The sequence below is a fragment of the Argiope bruennichi genome, chromosome 3, assembly GCF_947563725.1.
Source record: "Argiope bruennichi chromosome 3, qqArgBrue1.1, whole genome shotgun sequence".
In the NCBI taxonomy this organism is placed as follows: domain Eukaryota; kingdom Metazoa; phylum Arthropoda; class Arachnida; order Araneae; family Araneidae; genus Argiope; species Argiope bruennichi.
The window spans coordinates 51,966,648-51,992,418 of record NC_079153.1 but is presented as its reverse complement, the minus strand read 5'-3'; the positions used below and the strand labels follow the sequence as shown (position 1 = coordinate 51,992,418).

Here is a 25,771-nt window from a genome sequence, read left to right as displayed (position 1 = left end):
TCACGTGGAAATGAACTATGTCCCTTTAGTATCCGATATGCTAAAGAAACATTCTGTTGAGTTTGAAATGCATCAATTTGACATGGAACAGTAAGTGTTTCTATTTGATTGAATAATTTTAAAAATTATGAGCGACGTATCAGCAGTCTCACGCAGAAGATATGCTGCTTATCATTAATAACTTATTTAAATGAATATTTCCTTTTCTTCTCTCCGAAAATATGTTAATTGGTTATTGAATTTTGCAATATCTTCAGCAATTGGTTGATGATGGACCACGTGATTCTACTTCCCAAACAATAGCAAACGAATAAGATTTTCTTTAGACCTGCTTTTCAATAAATTAAAATTAATTTCAATTGTATCGATTATTATTATTATGCTATACAGATGCTGATATCGATTATTATTACTAAGCTGTTAATGTTTTAAATCTATTATTGTTATTTTTTAAATATATCCCAATGAAAGAAGACGACTTCAAAAAGCAAATAAATCGAATGAAGAAAATTCTGAAAGATATTCAAAAAGAAAGAGAACTAATTTACTTTAAGATATTCAGCTGGCTTACATGTGAAATGATCAAAGCGATGATGCTAAAAAAAACCGACTAGAATTAATTAATAGCAAAAAAATTCTAAAAATCTTTTTGGAGTCCATTTTTGAAAGAATTTAAGAAATACTTAAGATAAACATATGATTCAATGATGGCAAATAGCTATTACCTGCGTGATTAAGGTATCCCAAATTGATGGAAAATACTCTAATTACCTGAATCAAGTAAATATATCTAAATATATGTTCTCGAATGGAACGCTGCATTAGCTTTTTCGTCTATGAGTATAGAAATATTTTTTGTACTTCCATAATTTTTTTGTAAATTCCATTTGAATACATTCCATTTTATTTCTAATGATATTACAATATTATTTCTAATGTTTTAATACAAAATTCATGTTCTAAATGTTTGTAAAATCAAAGAAAAACCCTTTTTCAAAGCCAAATAAATTTTTTGTACGGATTTAAACGGAAACTTTAGAAATAAAACATTGTTTCTTATGTAATCTTTTTGCAATGCGAGTAAAAGCATTCAAAGCAACCGCTTGGGGATTATCGGGCAGAGGACAGAGTCGCCTAGTTAAACATTAAAAAAAAATGTTTAGATGTTAAATAATATATTTTGAAAAACAATTAGATAGGTGATGTCTTGGATATATCTAGTACAGTTAACTCTATAAATATCTACATAATTTTATGTGTATGCAATTAGTTGAAAATGTAACCACAGATACGATCAATTAATCAATTAGCTATTAATATCTATTAATTAATAGCTATTAATATCTAATTTAGTTACACTTTTTTCACTCGAATAGGGAATGATCATAAATTACATTATCTTTAATTTATGTTATTGTTGTAGGTTAAAAATTCTTTACTGGTCTGTGTAGACTAGTTAAATCCAAAAGCCAAGGCTCCTTTGCAGTTATTTTTTGTCAAAGCTACCCAGAGCATTCAAGTTGCATATGCTCTTTTGTTGGAAAATTGGATAATACAAATACACTTCATCAGGAAATGCATTTGAATTTCTATTGTAGTCAATTCAGAAAAAAACCTTCCACAGCCAGTCCTGAGATTTCCATGAGAAATTCACTAATAAAAAGCAAGCCAGCCAACTAGTTTTCGAATAATATTGTGCGCGACTATCGCTGAGATAGAGCCAATGTGTAGCTTCCTTGGATTCAAACAGCTCAGTCCATTAGGATAATTTCATTTATATAAATTATTGAATAATATTATTTTAAATAGAACCTATTACTTCTAAGTTTAGAATGTTTTATTCGAATGTTTATTATTTTATTCGATAATTTGTACTTTATTGTTTAATCGAAAAATTTCATCTTACACCAGCAAGATCAGAGAAGAAATATCCAGCTTGCGAGATGAACGGTATGAGGAATTCGGATACAATTACGCAAAGCACAACCCTTTCAGTTCAGTGAGTACATTCAGAATTTATGCCGAAAACATAAGACTTTATCGTATCATTCAGAATTAATAGCAAATAAATCTTAAGTTAAAGGAGCAGCAGTTTTAAGTTTCACTTCTGTTATATTTTGGGATGAATCTGTCCAAGCGAGTCTGTTACATGCAAACCGAATTAAGGGTGGATTTACCAGGTATAAGATTCCAGAAAGTCACGCATGCACAGAAGGAAAATTGCTCATGCGCTGAGAAAGCGAATAATGGCAAGTTCTTGTCCCGACGGAACAAGTACTTGTTACTACTATACAGTTCCTACGCATGCGTAGTTTTACTGGATAGTTTGTAGCTGGCTGGGTGTAAACCCACCTTAACTGATGTAATCTAATTTTGGTCTAATCTGAAAACAGTCAAACGTGAGATTTCACCCACCTTGGCGAAATTTGGCATCTTATGTATAATGGAGCTTGGTATACTTGGCGGCAAATAAAAACGGTAGCCGTAAAAATAAACAAGTACCCAACAAAGTAATAAGTAGGAGATAGATAATTTTGCAACCAGTACGAATACGAATTTTTTTCAGTGTAATTGTCAAAATCGCCATTAGTAGAGAGGTACAAATTGCTAAAAAAGTCGTTGCAATTCCTTCGACTAAATTCAAATTTATGTTTGAAAAATATAATGAAGCAAAGTTTTTAAGTTTAAAATAACCGCTACTTTATCACCAATTTCTTTTTTAAGTTCTTGCTATAAATGTAGAGATTTAATTTGTGGCCATTACCATTCCACTGTTATACCGAACGCACCCAGATTTCAATTTAGTTTTATTGTATTGTAGCAGATGGCATGGGTTCTACTAATCTAAAGTGCTAAGTCACATGACCCTAAGTTTGAGGCTTCGCCCTTTGGTGCAATCTAAATATTTTAACTTCTAAATTTTATGTAATTAACCTTTTTCGTCTTAATTGTTAATGTACTGCTTAAAGTAATTATCCTGTTTGTTTTGTTAAATTATCTGTTTTTCTTTAAACGTTTTCTTAATAGTATCTTTGACAGTGATCCAAATGGGATTGAATGGGCATTTTGTCCTACCCAATCGTAAATAAATATTACATGTGTGTGTGTGTGTGTGTGTGCGCGCGCGCGCGCGCTAAATTTCGCGTTTTCGACTACCTTAACATTTCCTACTTAAAAAGCGAAAAAAAAAGTCTAAAATAGCAGCAACCAGCCACTATTTAAAATATTTGTACATTAAAGGGATGAAATTTAAGTGTAAGAATTTCTGGGCCCAAAGACAGTGTTATACATTTCCTATAATTAAAAATATATATATTAAGAAACACATAACAATTAAAAAGTGCAATTTTATTCGAACCTTTATTTTTAATACAATTTGACTCCACTTAAACTTTTTGAATTATAATTATTAAAAGAATCACAATTTCAGGAAATTTGATTTTTTTTTTTTTTTTTTTTTTTTTTAATTCTAGATGTGCGATTTACTGAAGGGACTAACAGACAAATATCGCAGAATATCTAAGCTTGAAATTGCTGGATGCACTGTCGAGAGAAGGCCTGTATTTGCAGTTCACGTAAGAGAATCTTAATTTTCTTTTCTAAATATCCTATTTATCTTTTCATTTTATGATGAAATTATGTCCACAAACGCAACATTTTTAATTAAAGAAAGTATGGAAATTTTCAAAAAATTCGAAATCGTGATTTTGATGAATTTTTCCGTTTTAAACCAGACTGAGTTCGAAAAACACAGATTTGTCATTATGTCTGTGACAAAGAGAGCTCTAAAACTCTTTGAGCTAGACAGTTGAAATTTGGTATGCGGTGTTTACATCTAATTTGTGAATTCTATCATATTTTGAGTAAAATCTGTTAACAGGATATCCGTCTGTCCAGCTGTTAGAATATAAGTTGAATGAAATTATGAAGACAGCTAGATAGGTAAAATTCGATGCACAGACTTAACATATATAGTCTAGATACCTATCAATTTCGAGCCAAATCCACCTACTGGTTGATTGTTTATGTCTGTATTTTCAGAAACATGTAAACGCTGCGATTAAAAAAAATGCAATGATTTAAGTATTTAGAATTTTGCAAGGGATTTTGTGACTATAATCGCAATATTTTGTCAAATTTTTGTTTCAATCGGTTGAGAAAAACGGGTATAAAACCCAAATTCTATTTTAGGGTACTATTTACTGCCTGCTAGGAATAAATCGCCAAATAACTCTCCAAAGATAACACAATGGATTCAGTAAAAATGCTAAATTCATGCCAAATGTTTATATCTCGTAATTCTTGTCCGCCAATCTCTTCATTAGAGAGTATGGGTGAAAATTTTGGGGTGACTACTCGCGCTGGTTTTATAAATTGTTAACAATACGCCTACTTTTCCTGTTAGATAAAAAAATATTTATCATTCACATTCTTTTTTTATCATTTCAGAACATATTTGAAGAAAATTAATGAGTTTATTGTAGCTAAAATAATGGAATAGAATTCTGAATAAGAGATCCGCTATTCTTTACTTTCCATATTTTTAAGGGAACACTTCACTTGTCTCAGATAAAAAAAAGCATTAAAATGATGGAAACTGACAAAAAAAAAAATAGTTTCAGGAAAAAACATGCAACGTATTTGATCACATTTTTCACGTTTTTAATTTTTAAAGCATGTAACATAATTATGCACAAAGTAGTAAAAATATCCAGAAAATATGAGAAAAATTTAAATAAAACACTAAAATCCCTTTGTTCTCTAGAATTAAATGGCTAAAAAAAATTTATTCCTTTATTTATAACCAGAAATAAAAGTACATGATCTAGAATCTTTTTTCCTTATTATTATTCATATGTTCTATATTGCTAAAAAAATTATAATAAGCCTTTCTCATTAACTTTCAATATATTGAGAAAAATTCTGAAAACAAGAGCTGAAGATATTAATATATATAAATTAAGTGTGAAATTCTTAAACCGTTCAGATTATATTTTTTTTAATGATGCAACAAACTATATTTGTGTGAGTTTCATAAATAAACTATCTGCGTTTTATATTTTAGATCCATGTTCATTTCAGATATCGAAAACTCAATCGAAGACAAAACCTGTCATTTTAATTGAATGTGGAATTCATGCAAGAGAATGGTCAGCATTTGAAGTGTGTTTCTATATTATAAGCGAGGTAGGTTTCACTTTCATGCGATACGTTTTTGCTCATAAGTTCACCTTTCTAATCAATAATAAGTAGATATGAAAGATATCCAAATGAAAACTTTTAGCGCATATAGATGTACTAATAAATTTCAATAAATAAAATTGATAAGGAAAGTGATAATTTAAAGACTATTTACAAGATTTTTGGATTAATACAGTATACACCGAAGAGCCATTACATTATGACCACCTATTCATAACATGTAGGACCACCTTTTGCTCGTAAAACTGCCAGCACCTGACGAGACATTAACTCCACAAGGTGCTGATAGGTAGTCTGAGGTATTTGGTACCAAGAACTCACCAACTGGTCCTGCAATTCCCTCACATTACGAGAGATAGCGTGGTAGCAGGCATTTGGTTTTTCAGGTGGGACCACAAATGCTCTATGGGATTAATGTCAGTTGAATTTGACTTGAAATGATGACTTGAAAATCATTGGAATGTTCCTCGGACCACTTTCTGACGTCTCGACAAAAACTCAAACACCATCCCTCTCCGGAAATACTATTGTCATGAATGGATGAATCTGATCTGCAACGATTTTCACGTAATGTATAGACATCAAGGATTATTCTATGGGGATTATGGGTCCTTATGTGCTCCATGGAAACATTGACCACACCATAATAATCCCACCACCGGCTTGTCTCCGTCCAACTGTGCATCAGGGAGCCAGGGTTTCCTTTGGAAATCGGCGTATCCGCACACGTCCGTCGATGTGATGGATTTGGAAATCATGGCATGGACTTCTGATATGGAAATCATGGCAAGACTCGCGACGTTATTGTTTCGAGGATCTTAAAAACTTCATGGTGAAAAAAATCATTATGGATGTACCGATGGAAATTATGCATAAAATGATTAAATGCACTTATTCGTTGAAATAATTCTAAATTTTATTTAAGAATTGATCTAATAACTGGACATTAAGGAACAATTCCCATGTGAGATAGGTAAAAATATCGAATAATAAAAACGAAACATCTTTTAAGTAAAACACCCAGCAAACAACTATATCCATCCATTAGAAACTTTTATACTTGCTCCCACTTACAATAAAAAAGTTTTATTTTTTGTTTGGCCTTTGAAATTATATACACAGAGAAATACATACTTAAAAAAAATTAGCGGTACAAAAAATTCCTACGTCAGATCTGGAGAATTTATGGTGAAAAATTCCAGTAGGCCCGGTAATCAATAACGACGTTTATTCTGCACAAAAACATAAATACACAAGAAACAAATCACAAATGAAGTATACACAAAATAGTACTTGCAGCACTTGTGTACTTCGGCACACAAGTACCGAATCGGTAGTAAATAACTAACAGCACATAATGCTCAGACAAACTCGCTTGGTATCAAATATTAACTCACTATTGATTGACTCCCGTCTGTGCACCTCCGCTTTTTATAGTTCCAGGGTATTGAATGATCTTGAACAATTGACGGAACTCAAGTTCTATTAGAAACTGTATAATATTCAAGGTTTGTGTAACATTCAGTATCCTTCATTTTTAACACCAAAGCCTTCAAATGATGGTCACGTTTGTCACCAAGGCCGAGGGTTATTGACTCGGCATTTATTCAACAGCCATTAGTATATATGAAAAACTATTTGTCTTAGTAGAAGGCGTACTACGCGAAGATAGAATATTGCAAATTCGTAACAATAATTTCTTTGATATCGGAAAGCAATCGGATTTATCGCTCAGGCTGACGCTTTAATAGATAACAAAAGATTCATAATTTATATAGGATAGTTTTGTGAACAAGAAAAAAAAAGAATATCAGAGAATTCCGAATTTATGATGACTATGGTATTTCTTTAAATTTAGAGAGGAAAATAGCATATTTTATTTTTAATATTCACTAAATACGATCAGCAGAATGCGCAAACTAGAAACGCAAGAAAAATGTGGTGTTCCCCGAGGCTGTTTGGATTTGCTCTCATCCGATATATATTTCCAATCGACTTTTAGAATAATCTAAACGTTTTTGGGGGGATAGGCCTATATGTATTTTTAAAAAATATGTATGTATTAATTATTAATGTATTTTAAATAAACCAAATATTCTATGCAAATAGTGAATAAAAAAGTCTTTACTTACTAATCATTGTTTGCTTAACATTGAGAAAAAGCGATGTTGACAAAAAATGCTATGTAGGGTTTTCCAGATAAAATGAAACAATATGAAATCTACAAGACAATTAGTATGTTTATCTTATTATCTAAAAAATAAAACAATATTTTAAAAATCTATTAAGACAAGACGATTACTGTTGTAAGTTTTTGATTAACCACTGACGACCATCAGCTCAAAGAACAAGCATTAATTTTTTAAATGCAAAAAATTTATTTTTGCTAAGCAAAAAGCGCTGATAACCAAAAAGTAAGCTGAGTAATTAAAGCAGCTTAGTAAGCTATGTAATTTTAGTACTTACCAAAACTAATTAAAAGATAATTTTAATTACTTAGCTGTACTTGCAAAATGGAGATATAAATCGACGATATCGGCGCAGTTGTTGGGCATTCTATCAAAGTGGTATTTTGCTATACCAATTTGAGATACCCGGTTTACAAAATGGTATTTTAAAAACTTGGAGCTATAGACGCAAGCGGCAATGGACTGCTATATTGGGTGTCATAAATTTTCTTGAAAAATAAAAATTTTGAGAATTCGATGCAGGGGTTTTATGAGAGGGGTTCTTGAGTTTTGCCGATTATTTTAAATTTATATGCAGGAAATTTTTTTCCCATACTTCGATATTTCCCGACTGCTGTATTCGGTATCTTATCATAAAGCATTATATTCGAAACAAGATCTATTCAATCTATAAACTAAGCTATTTCAACAGCAACTAACCAATTACTATGAATCAGTTTAATTTCACATACCTTATACGGTTGTCCTTCAAGTTCAATATTCCTCCTTCTCTTCAATATTTACATAGTCTGTCAGTCCAAACTGTACGTCAACCCTTCATAAATAAAAATCATAAGAAATTAAAAATAGTGTTCATTGCCACGATGTTCTAATTGAGTGGAGTAGTTAAAATACTCTCTATATGCAAACTTCATATCGACTTTGACACCTCATATACTGAAATAAGCTCCTTTTTAAAAGATCAAACGGCTTATTGACTTTTTTTGCGTTTTCTATTTTGAGTTAATTTAGTGATTAAAGCGGTACATCTTCAGTGATCACACGAAGGCAACTATTGCGCGCAAACTAAGGCCACGCCTACGTCAGGAAGATCATGTGACAGCAATGGGACAATGGCAAATAGTTGTCCGGAGGAGACAAGCAGTTGGCATCGTATATACGCTGTTTAAGATTGATTACAAAGGGTTGTCTAAACACAGAAAGTTGTCTATACTTAGTCTCAAATTAAAATTCGGATTCTTGCAAATTTTGATTAAAGAGCCTCAACTGAACAGTCTATGTACATTTTAATTGTGTTTTATATTCTCAAATATCGGATCGTAAGTACAATCAGTATTGATAATTTTTTCCTTTCAGCTATTGAAACAAAAGACAGAAAAGGTACAAAAACTTACGTCTATGTATGATTTCGTTATACTCCCTGCTTTGAACCCAGATGGATACGTTTACTCTTGGACAAAGGTAAAAACTAAATTACTTATAACACAGATTCTTATTCTTTTTGTATCGGGCAAATTAGGACTCAACTATTTGAAGAGCTGTGGAAGCCTATTGATATGGTCTCAGATTTAAATATAGAATATTACGCTTTAAAAGAATTCCATCAAATATTAGCGATCTAGGTTTTTTTTTAGTTTAGTTTTAGTTATATTAAAGTCCCGTTTTAAGCAACACTAGGGCTATTTTGAGACGGACCTCGTAATTTTGAACCACGGTCAGATGACAAGGATGATACCTGAGCTGGCACCCCCCTCTCCACACCTCACCACACCAGAGAGAGGATCACGATCTAGGGTCGGGATATCCTGGTTTGTAGGACGTTGGATTCGCATCCTTTAGGTTGTGAGTTCGAATCCCACTGACCGAAGACTCTACGTGTATATGGTGGCTGGTGCACGTATAAATCTGTCGTAGACACAAAGTCCTCTAAATGCAGGCAATACCGTTGGAGGTACTGGATAAGAGGTGATCGTTATCTGATTCAGGTCTAAATTACAATCTGTGGACGAGTGAATGAAGTATATAAATGAAGTCCGCCCCGTATATAGGGCTGTGAAGTATGAGTAGTTAAGACGTATTTTTGGCCCTAGATGGCACTTTTAAAACAAGAGACGCTAAAACTCGCTTTAAAATCATTAACTTCGTCAGTGGGCTTGTCTATAACAAATGCCATAAACAACAACAACAACATTTACGATTTAAATGGGTTTGGTGCAGTTAAATTTACAATCAGGGTTCAAACGTTTTCTGTCATTAATTTGTCACAAGAACCTGAACAATACATTACTGTCGTTAACTCGTCATCTACTGGCGTAGACTCACCCAGTGTTCGGAACCTAAATCTGACCAAAGAAAATATTTTCATAAAATTTAATTTGTAATAATTCATAATTTGTAAATAATTCTATGTTAATGTAAATATATCAATTTAAATTGTAATAGTGCTGAATATAGGTAGCAGTCATCTTTACTGAGAAAACATTTGGATCTATTACCAAGAGCTGCATCTAAATAGCGATCAAAAATAGTCCGAGTTGAAAAAATGGAGTCAGTATAAATTTGCGAAAATAATGAGAAAAAAATATTACATTCCAATATTCGCAAGAAAATAATAAGTACAATACATTATTTGCTAAGACATCGGTTCAAATTCAAGCGAACATCTGCACAAAATACGAAAATTAATTTAATGTTTTTGGAAATGATGATTCGAAGTTATGTATGACGGAAGCATATTTCTGAGTGACGTCTAATCAAATGACGTAAAAGTCACATGGCATTCACGACTGTGCATATCTTCTCAAGTTTCATCCGCCTTTAGGGAGAATTGATTTATCATTAACATCTTCAACCAGTGTTTTTTTAACTTCTTGTCATGTATTATCCTGCTTTTAAATCGTGCATTCTTTTCATTACATAAATATTGTTTAACTTTCAAAGTCTCCTAGCCGTACAATAATTATTATATATATGTACATATTGGCTTGAATGTTGACAGTATAAGATATACTGTAACAAAGGCTATACATTCCATGTCATGTATACTATCCCAAAACTACTACCATATCCACAATTAAACATAAAATCTCAGTCTTTGCACGGAATTATATGTTTGAAAATGGAGGTAAACTTCATTTTTATCGATGTCATAACCAATAAAAGGAAATATTTGGAAATACTAAAGAATTCTTTTAAGTACTAATGAATTAAGTTTGTGATTTAAATTTATTTTTCAACGGGACAAGTACGCTAAACTTTATGTCAAAATTGTATAGTTGTGATTATTATACAATTGTAAAAGAAAATTCCATGCTCTGTTTCAGCTCTCAGACTTTTAAAGTTGTTTAAGCTTTAAGATCTGAACTGTAAAATATGTTCAAATGTAACATAAGTAATGATGAACACTTAAAAACTGTGCCACAAGAAAGATAGGTAAAAATAAACCTTCAATTAGCACAAACGCTTGCCTATGCAATGTAATGTCATTTAGAAACTGTTTTGAAGGCAAAAAGGCATGCAACGAAATATTTATTTCATATTATCTTTCTTTTTTGTAAATGTGTTAAACGATTCTGCTCCAGTATACGACCTGCGCCAAATTTGGCGATAAATTAGAAGATAAACGGTAATTTCTGGCTGCCCTAACCAGCCTTGGTGCTCCACTTTATGGTAATCTTAAAGTCTAACTTGAAACTTAACTAATCTTTGCTGGCTCATATTTTTCTTGCCATCTATTTCGATCAGATGAATTGCCACTTTCCCTGTGACCAGGTTGTATTTTTCTGTTTTATTTACATATTCATATTTCTATTTTTATGATATTACTGACATGGCATATGTTAATGTACCAATTAAGGATGTTGTTGAAAATATCAATTTTTTGATGTAAAAAGCATATGGATTCAAGGTTTACCAAGATTTCTGATAATAAACCGAGGCCAATTTTCAAAAATCCTGGAGTTGTTACTAGGTATTTTATTACTGAATTGATGCGTGATATATATATATATATATATATATATATATATATATATATATATATATATATATATATATATATATATATATATATATATATAAAATATGGAATCTGGTTTGGTTTAGTCTCCATATTGCAGTGTTCCCAATGCTATTACGCATGTGAGAACGAAAAATGATGCGTCGGATGTCTTTAGCTTTGTTTGTTGCAATATTTTTACGCATGGTGACTCAAGGAAAAGGTATGGATCGTGGTTTAAAGGTGGATTTACAATTGGCCAGTTACAAGACGGCCGGTAGGCAGCGTATAAGTAGAAAGGCTGAAAAATGTTGTTCGGTCCATGGCAAGTACTTATACCGATGGGACAACAACATGCCGCTGTATTGAATTTTTTTCTTACAACCCATGCGTTTGTGGAAATTGGCGGGTTTTTATTTTTTCATGTTATTTGCCATTTTTTTCTATATGTTTCCAAATTTAGGTATGTTGACTCTTTTTTTAAAATTTTAGCATATTTCTCTGTGTAAATATTCATCATTTTAATACGACGCGCAATGAAAAAGAAAAATTCAGGGATGCAAAAAATGGCAATTTATAGCCAAGCATGGAATGCCTGAATAGATCTTATGAAATTGGGGCAAACATAAATCGGTCCCTTTCAACATATTCGTTATCTTATTGGCCCTCTTATAACTGGCCGTGTGTAAACCCACCTTAATGCCGGGTTTACACTCGGCCAGTTATAAGACGTCCAATAAGCAGCAAATGCGTAGAAAGGCTGAAAAATGCTGTTCAGTCAATAACAAGTAATTGTCCCATCGGGGCAACAACATGCTGTATTGTATTTTTTTCTTACTGCGCATGCGTTTGTAAAATTTGAAGGGGTTTTTTTTTTTTTTTTTTTTTTTGGAAAGTCTCTGTAATATTATAAAAAAGTCACTGCCTTTCTATAATCTTCAAGGTGTTTTTTGTGCATTATTTCGTAATGTTTCTTTTTGATAGATCTTGCATAGACTGTCCATGTTTTTAATAAATTTTTGGAAATTATCAGAGACATTCCTTGGGATTGTACCCCATTAAAGTCTCTAATAAATAAGGAAAAATAGTCATTTCTGTGTGTTTTTGTATTTATGTGTGTAACTGCTTTTAAAAAGGAAAATTATTAATGTTTTTATTTGTTCCATACTGGATTTGAAGGATATATATAGTCATCAGAACACTTTGAGCATAAAATTAAGAGTAGGAATAAATTATTTTATTTGGATCTTTTCCTTAAATATTTAAAGAAATAAAGGGGAGGGATGTTCAGGGGTGGCGCTGCCCACCCCTGACTTAAAGTCTGTTTTAAACAATCATATTTTCAATTAATTTTTGTTACATTTTTTGTTGTATTTTGTAAGTCATAGGTTAAGCCAAATATGGCCTAGTGACAAATCACAAGATCGCAAAAACGCATTTTTGGCGACATTATGACGAAAAACATGACGCCAACAGGCCGTATACGTGAGCTGCCCTAATTTAAATATACGTATACTCAATTTTATAATAAGAAATTTGTAACTTTGACGTAAATTAATATTATTATATTTAATAAATAATATATTAAATATTATTATATTATTATTAAATATATTAATTATTATTATTAAATATTACCAATCACTTGTTTTTCTTTATAAGTTTTATGTTTCTTAATGTCTTTTCTTCCTCTTTCAGCTTTTATGTTTACCCATAAATTTGATATAACATTTTTATACCTCTAATAAAGAAAAAGAAAGTAGTGTATATTTAATTTTTAGAATTCACTGTATATTTAATGCTTCTTTATAACTTTTTCATTGACGTTTTGCCCGTATCTCATGTAGTTTCGAAATTTTCAGGTTCACTTTAAACTTTGTTAGTAAATATTGTAAGTACTCTGCTTGAAAAGCGCATTGCAACTTTATAGCCCCCTAGACACATTTTTATGACAATAGCTATTGGTGTTGTCATAAAAGTGTTATGAATTAAGAAGAGAAGAATAAAATGTATAAGAAAGACATAGTTTTGAAATTTTCGAAAGATGAAAGAAATAAAATCTATTTTTCTTATATCTCACTTCGAAAATTAATAACTATTCACTGCTACCTAAAAGAAATATACATATTAAGAATTAATATTTTTTTTATTTTCCTACAAATGTGATCAATAAAATACTAAAGATCAAATAATGCTAGGAGTATTTTGTCAATAAGGAATTTCATGTTTTTTAAAGCTTCGTTTATATATCAATTCAGATAGATTGTTAAGTAATCTTTTGTTTTCTTTTTAGGATCGAATGTGGCGAAAAAATAGGTCTTGTGATTTACCTAAAGAACAATGCGAAAATATTTGCATTGGAGTTGACATAAACAGAAATTTCGATGTCAATTTCTACGGTAAGTTTATATTATTGCCGCATTGAAAAGAGGCAGTCGATTCTCCATGGCCGAATGGTCATAGCACTGGTCTCATAATCAAGAGATCGTAAGTTCGAATCCCGTTATAGACAATGCGATTCACAAATATTTAATTCGTTGATTTTATGTTTTGCTCTATTTCATGTTCCAGAAGATTCTGGACCTTTCTTTAGTTTACCAGATAAGTGTTCTGGACTTTTCTTACTGATTCCAGAAAAGTATTCTGGAACTTTCCCTATTAGTATAAATCAGAAGATCTGTCAGTCACTGTGTTCTGAGTTCAGAGTTGAGTTAATAAATTGGTTTAGCTCTACTTCTTGTGTGTGTCATTGAGTTCCATACTAAAGTACCTACTTGACATTCTTTGGTGGAGGCGCCGGGTACAATTCCAGTCAGCATGGAAGCGGATTTACGAAGAAGCAATCGCCTTAAAGGCCTTGAACCAGAATTTGGACCTTATAATCCACCACCCAGAAAGACAAGGAAAATGCCTGTGAACCAGGAAGCTAAACCGGTCATGCTGACACCAGCACAGCCACAATACAGGAATACATCCATATTTAAAGGAGAAGTGGGATAGGACCCAAACAAATGGCTTAAGGAATATGACAGATTATAAAAATTCAACAGATGGGATGACATGACTTGTCTCGCAAATGCCTTCTTTTTCCTGGAAGGAACAGCGAAACAATGGTTCGAAAATAATGAAGATAAATTGACTTCCTGGGATTTTTCAAATCAAAGTTAAAAGAGGCATTTGGAGAAACACAGCACTATGTAAAGAAGGCAAAAGATGAGCTAAAGTATAGAGCTCAAAAATCAGACGAAAGCACGCAGTCATACATGCAAAGCGTGTTAGGATTATGCCATCAAGTCAAGCCAGATATGTCAGAAGAAGAGAAAGTGTCTCATCTGATGAAAGGAGTCGCCGAAGATATTTACCAAGCACTTCTGACGAAAGAAATAACCACTACAGAGGACTTTATAAAATGGTGTAGAAAAATTGAAGAGATGCAGCAAAAGAGGATCCGGGGTAGGAAATTTGAAAGGCTCCCAAATGTCGTACCAATGGTTGCAATTGACCAACAACTGGATCTGGTATCACTAATACGTCAAATAGTGCTAGAGCAGGTCCAGCGTCTCCTATCTCCAGTAGTTGGTCCCGAAATCCAAAACAAAGGCATTGAAGTCATTGTTCGAGAGGAAGTGGAAAATGCTTTGGCTCCTTTGTCACAGACAACACCAGAGTGGACGAAGGTTAAACCAAGACGCCAACCTACTTATGCTGACGTTACCAGACGACCTACGCCCGTAGCACAGCAACCACAGAGGAAGACGGATGTCTGGCGCATTCTTGATAGAAGACCCGTCTGTTTCCATTGTGGCCGCCCTGGACATGTAGTTCGATACTGCCGAGATCGCAAAGTTATTTTTGAGGCATATCCTTAATTTCTATCTATAAAAATATAGATAGAAATTAGGGAAATGTGTAACACAATGAATAAGACAATGTAACACTTCTAAAATAATACGAGTTATATGACTATCAAAATTTAAATTTTCAAAATGTTTAACTGAGGAAACCATTAAAACAGATTACAAAAAAATTATTCAATGAACTTTTTAGCAACTGTTAGTCCCGTGCCGCATTGCCCGTGCCATGTGCCTTTAGATGACATTGTGGTGTTCTCAGAAACATTCGATGAACATCTTCAGAGGTTGAATACCGTCCTTCAGTGTATACAGAACGCAGGCCTTATCCTTAATCCTAAAAAGTGTCGCTTTGGAGCACAAGAGATAAAGAACCTGGGGCGCCTAGTATCCAGTAACGGCGTACGTCCAGAAAAAGTAAAGGCATGAGTGACTTTCCCATGCCTAGGAATATCCACGACATAAGAAGCTTTCTGGGACTTTGCTCTTACTATCGCCGATTTATAAAGGATTTTTGCCAAAGAGCCGAACCTTTACAGTTGTTACTGAAAGGGGACACAAAATTCTGCTGAATTCTGTTGGGGACCTGAACACGTGGAAGCTTTTAATAACTTAAAGAAAGATCTTACCTCCGATCCTGTCTTAGGCCTTTATGATGAAAATACACCAACGGAACTTCACGCCGACGCGAGTGGATACGGAATCGGCGCAGTATTAGTCCAAATCCAAGATGGGAAGGAAAAAGTAATAGTTTTTGCCTCGCGTACTCTGACGAAGGCTGCGAAAAACTATTCCACAACTGAAAGAATGCCTTGCGGCCATATGGGCTATAATTAAGTTTCGGCCATATCTCTTTGGAAAGGCTTTCAAAATCGTCACTGAATAGTGTTTTGGGGATTTTTTTTTTTTTTTTAAGCAAGAGGTTGGCAAGGTGCAGATGATTAATAGTTTCATATCTAGGGTCTCTTAAAGTTTCACATAAATTATAAATTATTAAAGTTGCTTCGCTTTTGTTAAGTATTTTTAAAATATGTAGGATTTTTCATAGGCTATGAATTTTCTATACTCTATTAGAATAAAATATTGATATCTCTACTATGATGTTCTTTATACATATTCTATGTTAAAAATGCATACAGCTTCAAGGAAGTATCTTAAAAATATCTTGTTGTATTTTGTGGTAATAGGGTATCCATAAATCTATCTGAAAACAAAAAAATATGCATTTTTAATTAACATACACTATTAATGAAATGCGAGGTTATTATGTCATTCTTTAAACATTATTTTTACAAAGCATTTCCCTTTTTGTTTCTTGCATTCAAACATAAAAAAATTTCTCTGATATTTTAAAATTCAATGTGGTTTTCTATTCGGATTTTTATTGAACGGCTTTAAGAAATAATCATATAACAACCGATATATATATATGTAATAATCAAATAACTAACCACATATTTGGTTATGCGTTTGACTAGTTATCTCAATTCTATTTTTATTTATTTTTTCAGCGGACGATTTATTAAAGATGCCTTGTACAGAGGACTATCGCGGTAAATCCCCATTTTCTGAAAGAGAATCCCAGGTGGTCAAGAAAATTATAAAAAAGCTTCAAAATCGCTTGCTGGCCTACTTTTGCTTCCATTCTTTCTTGTCCGTGTGGACGTTTCCTTGGGCTAAAACCAAGGAACTGCCGGAAAATTATGAAGAAATGGTAAAAGTTTAATAGTCTTTTTGTTTGTTTGTTTTTCAATCCGTCTGCTCATTCGCTTGCTTCTTAACTGGTACTTAGAAAATCGGAGAAGAAAACGCATATATGAAAACACCTTTTTCTTTTAAAAGCTAACGTACACATCTAGAAAATATTTCAGACCTATTTAAAAAAATATATTCTAACGTCAAATTTTATCCTATTTAATTTTTTTACATAGAGGCTGATATTATTTAATAAGTATTTATTAATTACATGCTGTACAATATTTTTACTTGGACAAATAAGTAATGTAAATGTTTTAAAATGTGTTAACAAAAGCATAAGTTTATAAATAATATTCCGTTCCTATTTTTTAGTAAAAATTTATTAATTGAAAATATTTGTTTAATTATAATTTCTTTGCCAAAAAATTCTCTTTCTCTTAAATAAAAATGCAGTAAATTTATAATTTTATTATTACATTAGCTTTTAAATTATTAAAACTCAAATGAAAAAGTAAAATATAGCATGTGCCATTAGTAACTATACCATCATTTAACAATTTAAAAATGCAAAAACTCCAATCATAAATTTAAAAAAAAAAAATTCAAAAGCTTTTTTAAATATACTTTGCAAAAATATTATATACTGCTTAATTAATGTTTTTTCTCGCATTACAAACAGCAAAATTTTACATCATAAATATCAATTTAATTTTTCCAGGCGATTTTTCTATTTGCAATAAAGTGGAGATTTAATATAAAAAATGTACTATTATTTGTTATAATACAAAGTTCAAATAAAATTTTCATTCATTTTCACAAGTTTATATATTCAAAAGTATTGCTCGTATAAATATGAGTGAATTGTGTAAATAAATACAAATTCACCAAGCTTTGTCTCACAATGCAAAAGCATTTGATAAGACAAATTTACTTTAATTGGTGTTCAGTGATGAACCTGGATTTTAATTTATTCAACATAAATCGTCATAACAAGCGATTCTGGTACAAGAAAGTCCTCATTTAATTATGATAATTTGAAAGAGATTCGCCAATAATAATAATAAAAAAATGTGTATTTGTGTGTGTGCAGTTTTATAAACAAAGAAATCTAGGTTGTTTTTCTTCTGTGAGAAGAATGCGACTGTTGAAAGTTACTTGAATATAGAGCAGATATGGGTTTTTCTGCGAGTGGCTGATGATTCATAGAATTTTGAATTCCAACAGAAAAGATTTTCTGACTACTATCCCCCCCCCCCCCATCATTCGAACATTCAAGTTCATCGAAATCTGGACAATGAAATTGTGAATTGCGTGATTGAATGTCTTGGTAAGTGTAACCTCGCTTTTTGCCCTGGATCGCCTGGTCATCTGATTAAGCTCCTATCCTCTTTAGAGAGCATATTAAAAGTTGTTAATGTGCCCTTCCTACCAAAAGCATTACATCTCGGAGAACAAATCAATGCTGCAGTGATGACAAGTGACAAGATGACGCTACAAAATGTATAGAACGCATTCAATTAAAATCTGAACTTGCTCCGTATTGATCTAGAGAGCACAAATAAATTTTGAAAAATGTGCAGAATTTGCATTTATTTTCATATATCACTCATATTTGTACATTTAATGTTTTTAAATATAGAGCATTTTGAAAATCAGTTATAGAAATCTTGTTTTTCGGATTTCTAGGCCCTAAATTAAAAAATATCGAAATGTAAGAGAAAATTCGCTCTTGCCTGTCTTTCTGGGAACTTCTAAATCAAAAGAATCGGATATTCCAACATGAATTAGTCCACATAAACATCGAAATCATAAATCCAATAACTGATGATCATTTTTATCATCTTTTTTATTTGAAGGAAGAGGACACAGGCATAGATAATTATTTACTAAGAATTACATATTTCATTTCACGTGTACCAACTCTACTATTCTGATTCTTAACATGGCATACAACCATCTATCTTTCGTTCTGTTCTTACTATCAAAACTGAAACTTGAATCTATTACTCTGTGACGTCATGGGATTTTTTTCCCTGACGTCACCAGTGCGAATGAGCAAGGCAGGAATTCCAACACTTGTATTCTTTAAAATAATTCCTCTATACAAAAATATTATGATTTCTCTCGAATAATTTTACATAATTTTGTCTTATCTTTTAGTTTTATCAAATTGTGATTTGAGCAACTCCTGGCTTGATTCATTTATTGTAGTGCCTTGAGTTTAAGTGGAAAAATTAATAAAAAAATAATATGAATATATATAAGTTTTTTTTTTTATTTCACGGTGATTATTTTGTTTCCAGTATATATTTAAATAAGCTGTTATTTTTAGGAAAGAGTGGCCAAAGTGGCAACTGATACTCTGCAGACGATGTCGAATAACACGGCGTATAAGACTGGCAGTGCCGCGAATATGATATGTAAGAAAAATTGATTTGTAGAAAAATTGGTTTTATTGTAATGATAAAAAAAATAGGATTTCTTTTTATTGTGATTTAATCTATTCCCAATCTTTTCTTTTAAAGCATTCTTCATCAAACTTTTTATAATCCACTATTATTATATACTATTGCCTTTAAATACTGTATCTTTCTACACCAAAATATTTTTATTAATATCTATCCACCTTTGATGACCAGCTGTTCGCCCACCATCTATATATTTAAAATAATTGCCAAAACTAAAGAATCAGTACCCTCTCTACAAGCAGTATATCAAGTTTGCCAATTTTTTTATATGAAAGTTAATAATACATATATATGCAATCAATAGTTTTCTGTTCTCAATTACCTCCCATTTTCAAAGAAAAACTCAAATCCTCATTGTACACTTTCTGCAGGGGGAGGGGGGATTTAACAGTGTTCCCAATCAAAACTATTAAATAAAATATCTGAAGTACCGATTTTGCCAATTTTTATTTGGTATAAAAATTAACTCAGAAATATATCATTAAGGATCGTCTGCCGCCTCCGCCTCAAAGTTTAAGAGATATTGCAAAATAAGTTTTATAGCTTTTTACATCAACTTCAGTAACTCAATCGATTTCGCACATTTTTGTCTTTAATTAATTCGCGAGATAATTAGAATGATCCATCATTATTGTATAATCATAATTAAAATAGTAGTTTCTTTTATTTTGATAATGTATGTTTCATCAAATCTGGGTGAAGATTATTTTAGTCATGTTATTTAATTTTGCCAAAATATCTTATTGCAATAAAGAAATAATTGCAATCATAACTTTTAACGAGCAATTCTAGTATATATATATATATATATATAATATAAAATTATTTATTTTGTGTATCTCTGAAACGGCTCTAACGATTTGGATCAAATTTTATATTTAGATAAGGTTTTTCCTCTTATCTATATAGGTGTCTTTCCTGAAAAAAAAAAACGATTTTACACACACACAAAATTATTTTTTATAACTAAGCATTAGAGCATTCTTCTATCTGCTCTCATACTTACACTGTCGTACAGCGCTATCTAGGATCCGATTTCAACATCGCAAAACTGAGTATAAGTTCAAAAAGATAAGTAATGACAGATAAACTATACAATGAATACAGTAATAGCAGTAGTATCGAATAACATGTTAAACTAAGTACAAAAAAAACACACGCTTTGTCTTCCAGATATTAATGTATTTAAAAGTAAAGAAGTTATTATTTTAAATTGTACTTACATAATAATAATGGAAACTTCCGGCTGGTTAGCAATACTTTGAAATGACAAAATTATGAAATCGGAGACGAAAATTGGTGTAATCCTTTCAGTTGTTGAAATTGCGGGCTCTGTTGAAGTTTCATTTTACAATATTTCTCGAAATGGAAAGGAAGGGAATAGAAGACTGTTATTGACTTCATAGAAATCATGAGTTTTCGTATGAAATAAAAAGCGGTACAGTGGTTGCTGTTAAAAAATCTAGTGTGGTTATTTCCCCTAAAAAATGCATAATGAAGTTTTTTGATAGTGAAATAATACACAGTGAATTAGAGAATATACTGCTAAGTACTAGTAGTTTTCATATATAATAAAACTTTTTTGAAATTGGTAGAGTGGCTATGGCTGGAGAATTCTGTCGCGGTTTATTCCAGTAGGAATGCACAGTAAAGCAGTGTGTTTTCGATTTTTTAAAAATGGTTTAAGGTTTAAAAATATTTAAGAGTTTTCATAAAAAATAAAATTTTCGAAAAATTGATATAATGATTGTAGTTGTGAAAATTTGCTGCGGTTTTTTTTTTCGTAGAGAATATACAGTGATGTCATGTTTTTTTTTTTAAATTTATCTTGAAACTAAAAGGTAGTGCAGGACATGCAATCATTGGTGATATATATATATAGAGAGAGGTCATCACCATTCATTTGAAATACAAATGCAAAATAGGACCGGCGGTTGAGGCTAAAGGGCGAATTACTTTGTTTTGCTTATTGTTTTAAATATAAAAATAAGGTCTTCTGTTACCTTCGGCTTAAATTGGCTCCATTGTCTTATTAAGATTTATTCATAACGTTATTCCAGTTTTTAAAAATATTCGTTTAACACCAAAACAGCATGAAAATAATTTTACATTAATTCACTATTAATGAATTGACGACTAAAAATGGTATGTTCCAAAAGCAAAAATGTTGAGAAACAAAATCACAATGTTATACAATCAAAAATATTTGATTTATAGAAGCATCGCACATCTCTTTTGAATTTTTTGAGACTGTCCATTTTTTAAAGCAATGATCATTTGATACTTAATTTTAAAAATTTAATGAAAAAAATAGTCTTCTGATTTGAGAAGGAGATTGATATATTTTACCTCGTTTAGTTTTCCTTTAAGTGCACCTACTATTATTTCATTTTAAATAAAAGCACTAAAACTGAAATTCTGCAATTTTCTGGAAAAAAAATTTAAAAAAAAATCAATAAAGGACTTTTGCATAGACATGAATGATTCGTGCAACACGTTTGATGGTGAGTGGGTAATTGATCAATCATTATCAATTAATCTCTGTTTACGCAACAAGAAAAAAAAAATCTTTTAGACTAACTCTCGTTTTCTTGCAAACTTAGAAGAGAAGAAAAAAAACCTTTGTCTATTTTTTTAACCCCTTATATTTTATATTTTTCAACATCATCAATGTATCAAGAGGTTATATACAAGTCCATGATTCAAAACATTTCCATAATTAGTCTGATCCGGAAATCGACCAGCAACTGCTAAAAGGCATATTGTTAGTTACTTTGTTGAAGAAAATTGTTGAAACTTTTGTTGGTTATATGTAATCTATCCATCCTTGTGGATAACATTATGCGAATGAAAATAGATGAACATTAATTGTGCAGAAATGTGTGTTCATGTAATAATTCAAAAACGTAATTCATTAACAAAATGTAAATAAAAAAATCTTACAAATTAAAAGTATATCAACATGTAAGAGCTGTGACCGCTAGTATCTTTACTTCTTTACAGCTAAGCTTACGATATCTCTTGAGGTTTATGCAAGAACTAAATTTATAGAGGAAATGCATCACATATTGTTGAAAATCGTTAAAACTTTATCAAACTGAATAGTATATTCTTCACTTCCATAACTACGTAAGCCAATGGGAGTTATCTCGCCCAAAACTTTCTCGCATAGTCTCTGATAAAAGAAAACGCCTTGCATGGCATTGGTGTTTAACAATCATGAAACATTTACCTTTGGCCTTGAATTTATCGTTTTTACTGAAACGTCATTTATCCTTGGCAAGAATTTTGGCGATTGTTCTCTAACAGTAACATAACAGTAATTGTAAGTTGAATTTGTGTTTTTTGGACCGTTTTTCCCAACCGATTGAAACCAAAATGTGACACAAAACTACATTTGTAGTCACAAAATCTCAGTTCAAATTTGATATAATTCAATCAGTGTGTTTTTTGGGCCGTTTTCCCCAGCCGATTGAAACCAAAATTTCACAAAAAACTACATTTGTAGTTACAAAATCTCAGTCCAAATTTAATTCAATCAGTGTGTTTTTGAGTTATCGAGCTTACATGTTTCTGAAAGTACAGATCGAACACACCTCGTCAGATTTAGCTCAAAATTGGATAAGTGTTTGCATAATAAACACTAAATCTGTGTACTAAATTTTATCAATCCAGCTCTCTTTATTGTGTTATTATGTTAGCTTATATTCGAACAGACTGACAAACGGATTTCCAATAAACAGATTTTGCTTAAAATTTAATAGAGATCTGCATATTTTGTGCAAAATGTATACTAAATTTCAATCTTCTAGCTCAAAACGCCTTCGAATTATCTTTGTCAATGACAGTCGAACATTTTCCAAAATTGTAATTTTCTAACTAAAAGAAGTCTAAAACGCTGTGATTCGTCAAAAGTTCTCGAGTCCAAATTTTTTGACGATTACAATACTCTCTCTATATATTACGTAAACGAGAAAATAAAAAGATACTTGAGGCCAAAGTAAAAACAATCATTCTGAAATGTAAGCAGTTACAAATTTCCTTATCCACAAGGAAGATTGAACATTATGGTTATTGAACTAATTTAAATGGGCATATTTCTATATCATTTTTTTAGATTTCCTTTTAAGATTTTATTTGGAGAAAAGTTTACTTCAAACTTCAAACCACTAAGTGACCATGTAAGCACCACTGACTTAATTACCCTCAACATTTTATTTAGAGGTATTTTTAAATTTTTTAGATGTTGTTCCTGGTACTTCAGCGGATTATGCTTATGATGTTGGAGGGGCAAAGTATGCTTTCAATGTGGAGCTGAGGCAAGGAAAAGAAGAAAAGGGAGGTTTCATCATGAGTGAAAGTGAGATCATACCGTTATGCGAAGAAACTTTTGCAGCATTGGAAAACTGCATACTTGCTATGCAGCCTAATAGAAGCTAATTGCTTAGAAAATAAAATGTCTCTAAGCACAATAAAGATTCAATTTTTCTTGAAATGGGCAGGCAAGATGATAAAACTGCCAGTAATTCATTTTGATTCGCCAAATGCATAAATTTAAGGATATTCCGAAATTCTCACTGTAGTGCCCTGAAGTCTGATTTTTGAATGTACAAAATTGACATTTTAATGTAATTCGTTATTTATTTTTGTATCCAAAATTGACATTGTAATGTAATTCGTTATTTATTTTCGTATCTTATATTGATTCTTTTTTGTAAAATAGCGCAGAACCTTTTCTTAATACAGAGACAAAAAATATATGAATATCGTCTTTTTGTATATCTCAAAAAAATTGATTATAGTATTTAAATAATATAGTATTATAGTATTTCGTTTTGATTCTTTGCTAAAATGAAATCTATAATGTTAGTAATAAATTACTCTTTACGTGTAAATCCTTAACATTCCTAAAACTCAAAGACAATCCAAAGTTGTCAATCTAGAAATTAAATATATTTGAATTGGAATTGTCTTTTTTTACATTGAGAAATATTAATATATTAGTAACTTTTGACAACCAATTGGTTCGCTTGGGGATATTAGTTATATTTAATTCCAGTTAAATCGTTTAGATATAGCCTCATATCTCCGATTCAGCCAATTTTTTTAGATATTAAAATCGCTTTATTTTAATTACCTTGCATATGCTCTGTTCTTTGTGCACATGAACCTTCCTAATGGAGATCAGTCCCATGACATTATAGCAGTATTAAAAACATAAATGTCCGGGCCATCAATTCTCTAAATTTCGCGATATTGTATCTTCACTTTTTTTTAACTTCAACGAACTCTATTTATTAACATTCTAATAGTTATCGCCTTGCATAACAATGAAAACAAATCTGATAATGTATTTTAATAAAATTAAGTCTTATTCCAAATTAAATGGTGAAAGTAAAGGGCAGTTTTTCAAATAATATAAATTTTAAAACAATTGTCTTTCTTCCTGTTGTAACAGTAGCATTTGCAAGAGGAATTTCTCAAAGAAAAATAATTTCTCAACCAATGTCTATGTGAATATTACATTTAGATGGCATTCTTATTTTGAAAATATTCTTAGTCAAGCATATTTTTTATTAAAAAGAATAGTTTTTCCTTAAATATTGGTAACTATCTTTTTTTAAAGATATTTTTTTTAAATTTTTCAATTGAAACGCATAATTTTCTCCATCGTTTTTGCTAGTTCACTATTTAGTTTCACCTCGTATCATAGTATTCATCACGTATCATTGTATACCGTAAAGCATCGTATGTAGGGATTGCAATATCGTTCAATATCGGTATTCGGTATTTTTTAGATCTTAATATCGGGATACCGGTAGTAGAAATTTTAGAAAAAGGAAACACAGGTGATTCTTTATTTTATTTGCCAGTTTTATTAGAGAGTGTAAATATCACAAAAAATAATTTGTAACTCATAAATTATAACAGTATAAATCCCAAAAAAGTAAAGGAACATCTTATTTATTTAAATCACAAAAAAGTGTAAATATCACTATTCAGTCTGTGGTATTATTACAAATTTTTGAAATGTGATCTTAAAAAAACATAATGCATCGATTGTACTGTCATTAAGCCTGGAACGTAATTTTGTGCAAAAATGACCAGCTGTCGAAAACGCTCTTTCAGCATCTACGCTAGTTGATGGTACTGTTAGCAATGCGTGATATACTTTTTCCAAGTATTTACCTCTAAATCCCTCAGCTTCAAATAGATCGATTTCTCGTCGGATGGTTTTCGATATAGCTGATTTCTGTATTGTATTTTGGTTTGTTGAATATTTTTTTTTTATTTATCGCTAATTTTAATTTTTGTTCAAGAGACGATTCCTTTTCACTATCTACGTTAGTGTCATCATAATCTTCG

General features: G+C 31.3%; 1 protein-coding gene across 1 annotated transcript; it reads left to right on the top strand.

The window, feature by feature from the left end:
* On the top strand, positions 1-24,067 carry LOC129963741 (mast cell carboxypeptidase A-like). Its single transcript, XM_056078272.1, has 9 exons — positions 1-90; positions 1,912-1,999; positions 3,474-3,575; positions 5,083-5,187; positions 8,748-8,852; positions 13,682-13,787; positions 16,751-16,953; positions 19,270-19,357; positions 23,649-24,067. Exons 1-9 carry the CDS (start codon positions 11-13, stop codon positions 23,843-23,845), a joined length of 1,074 nt encoding a protein of 357 aa, XP_055934247.1. The 5' UTR covers positions 1-10; the 3' UTR covers positions 23,846-24,067.
* The last annotated feature ends 1,704 nt before the right edge of the window (positions 24,068-25,771 follow it).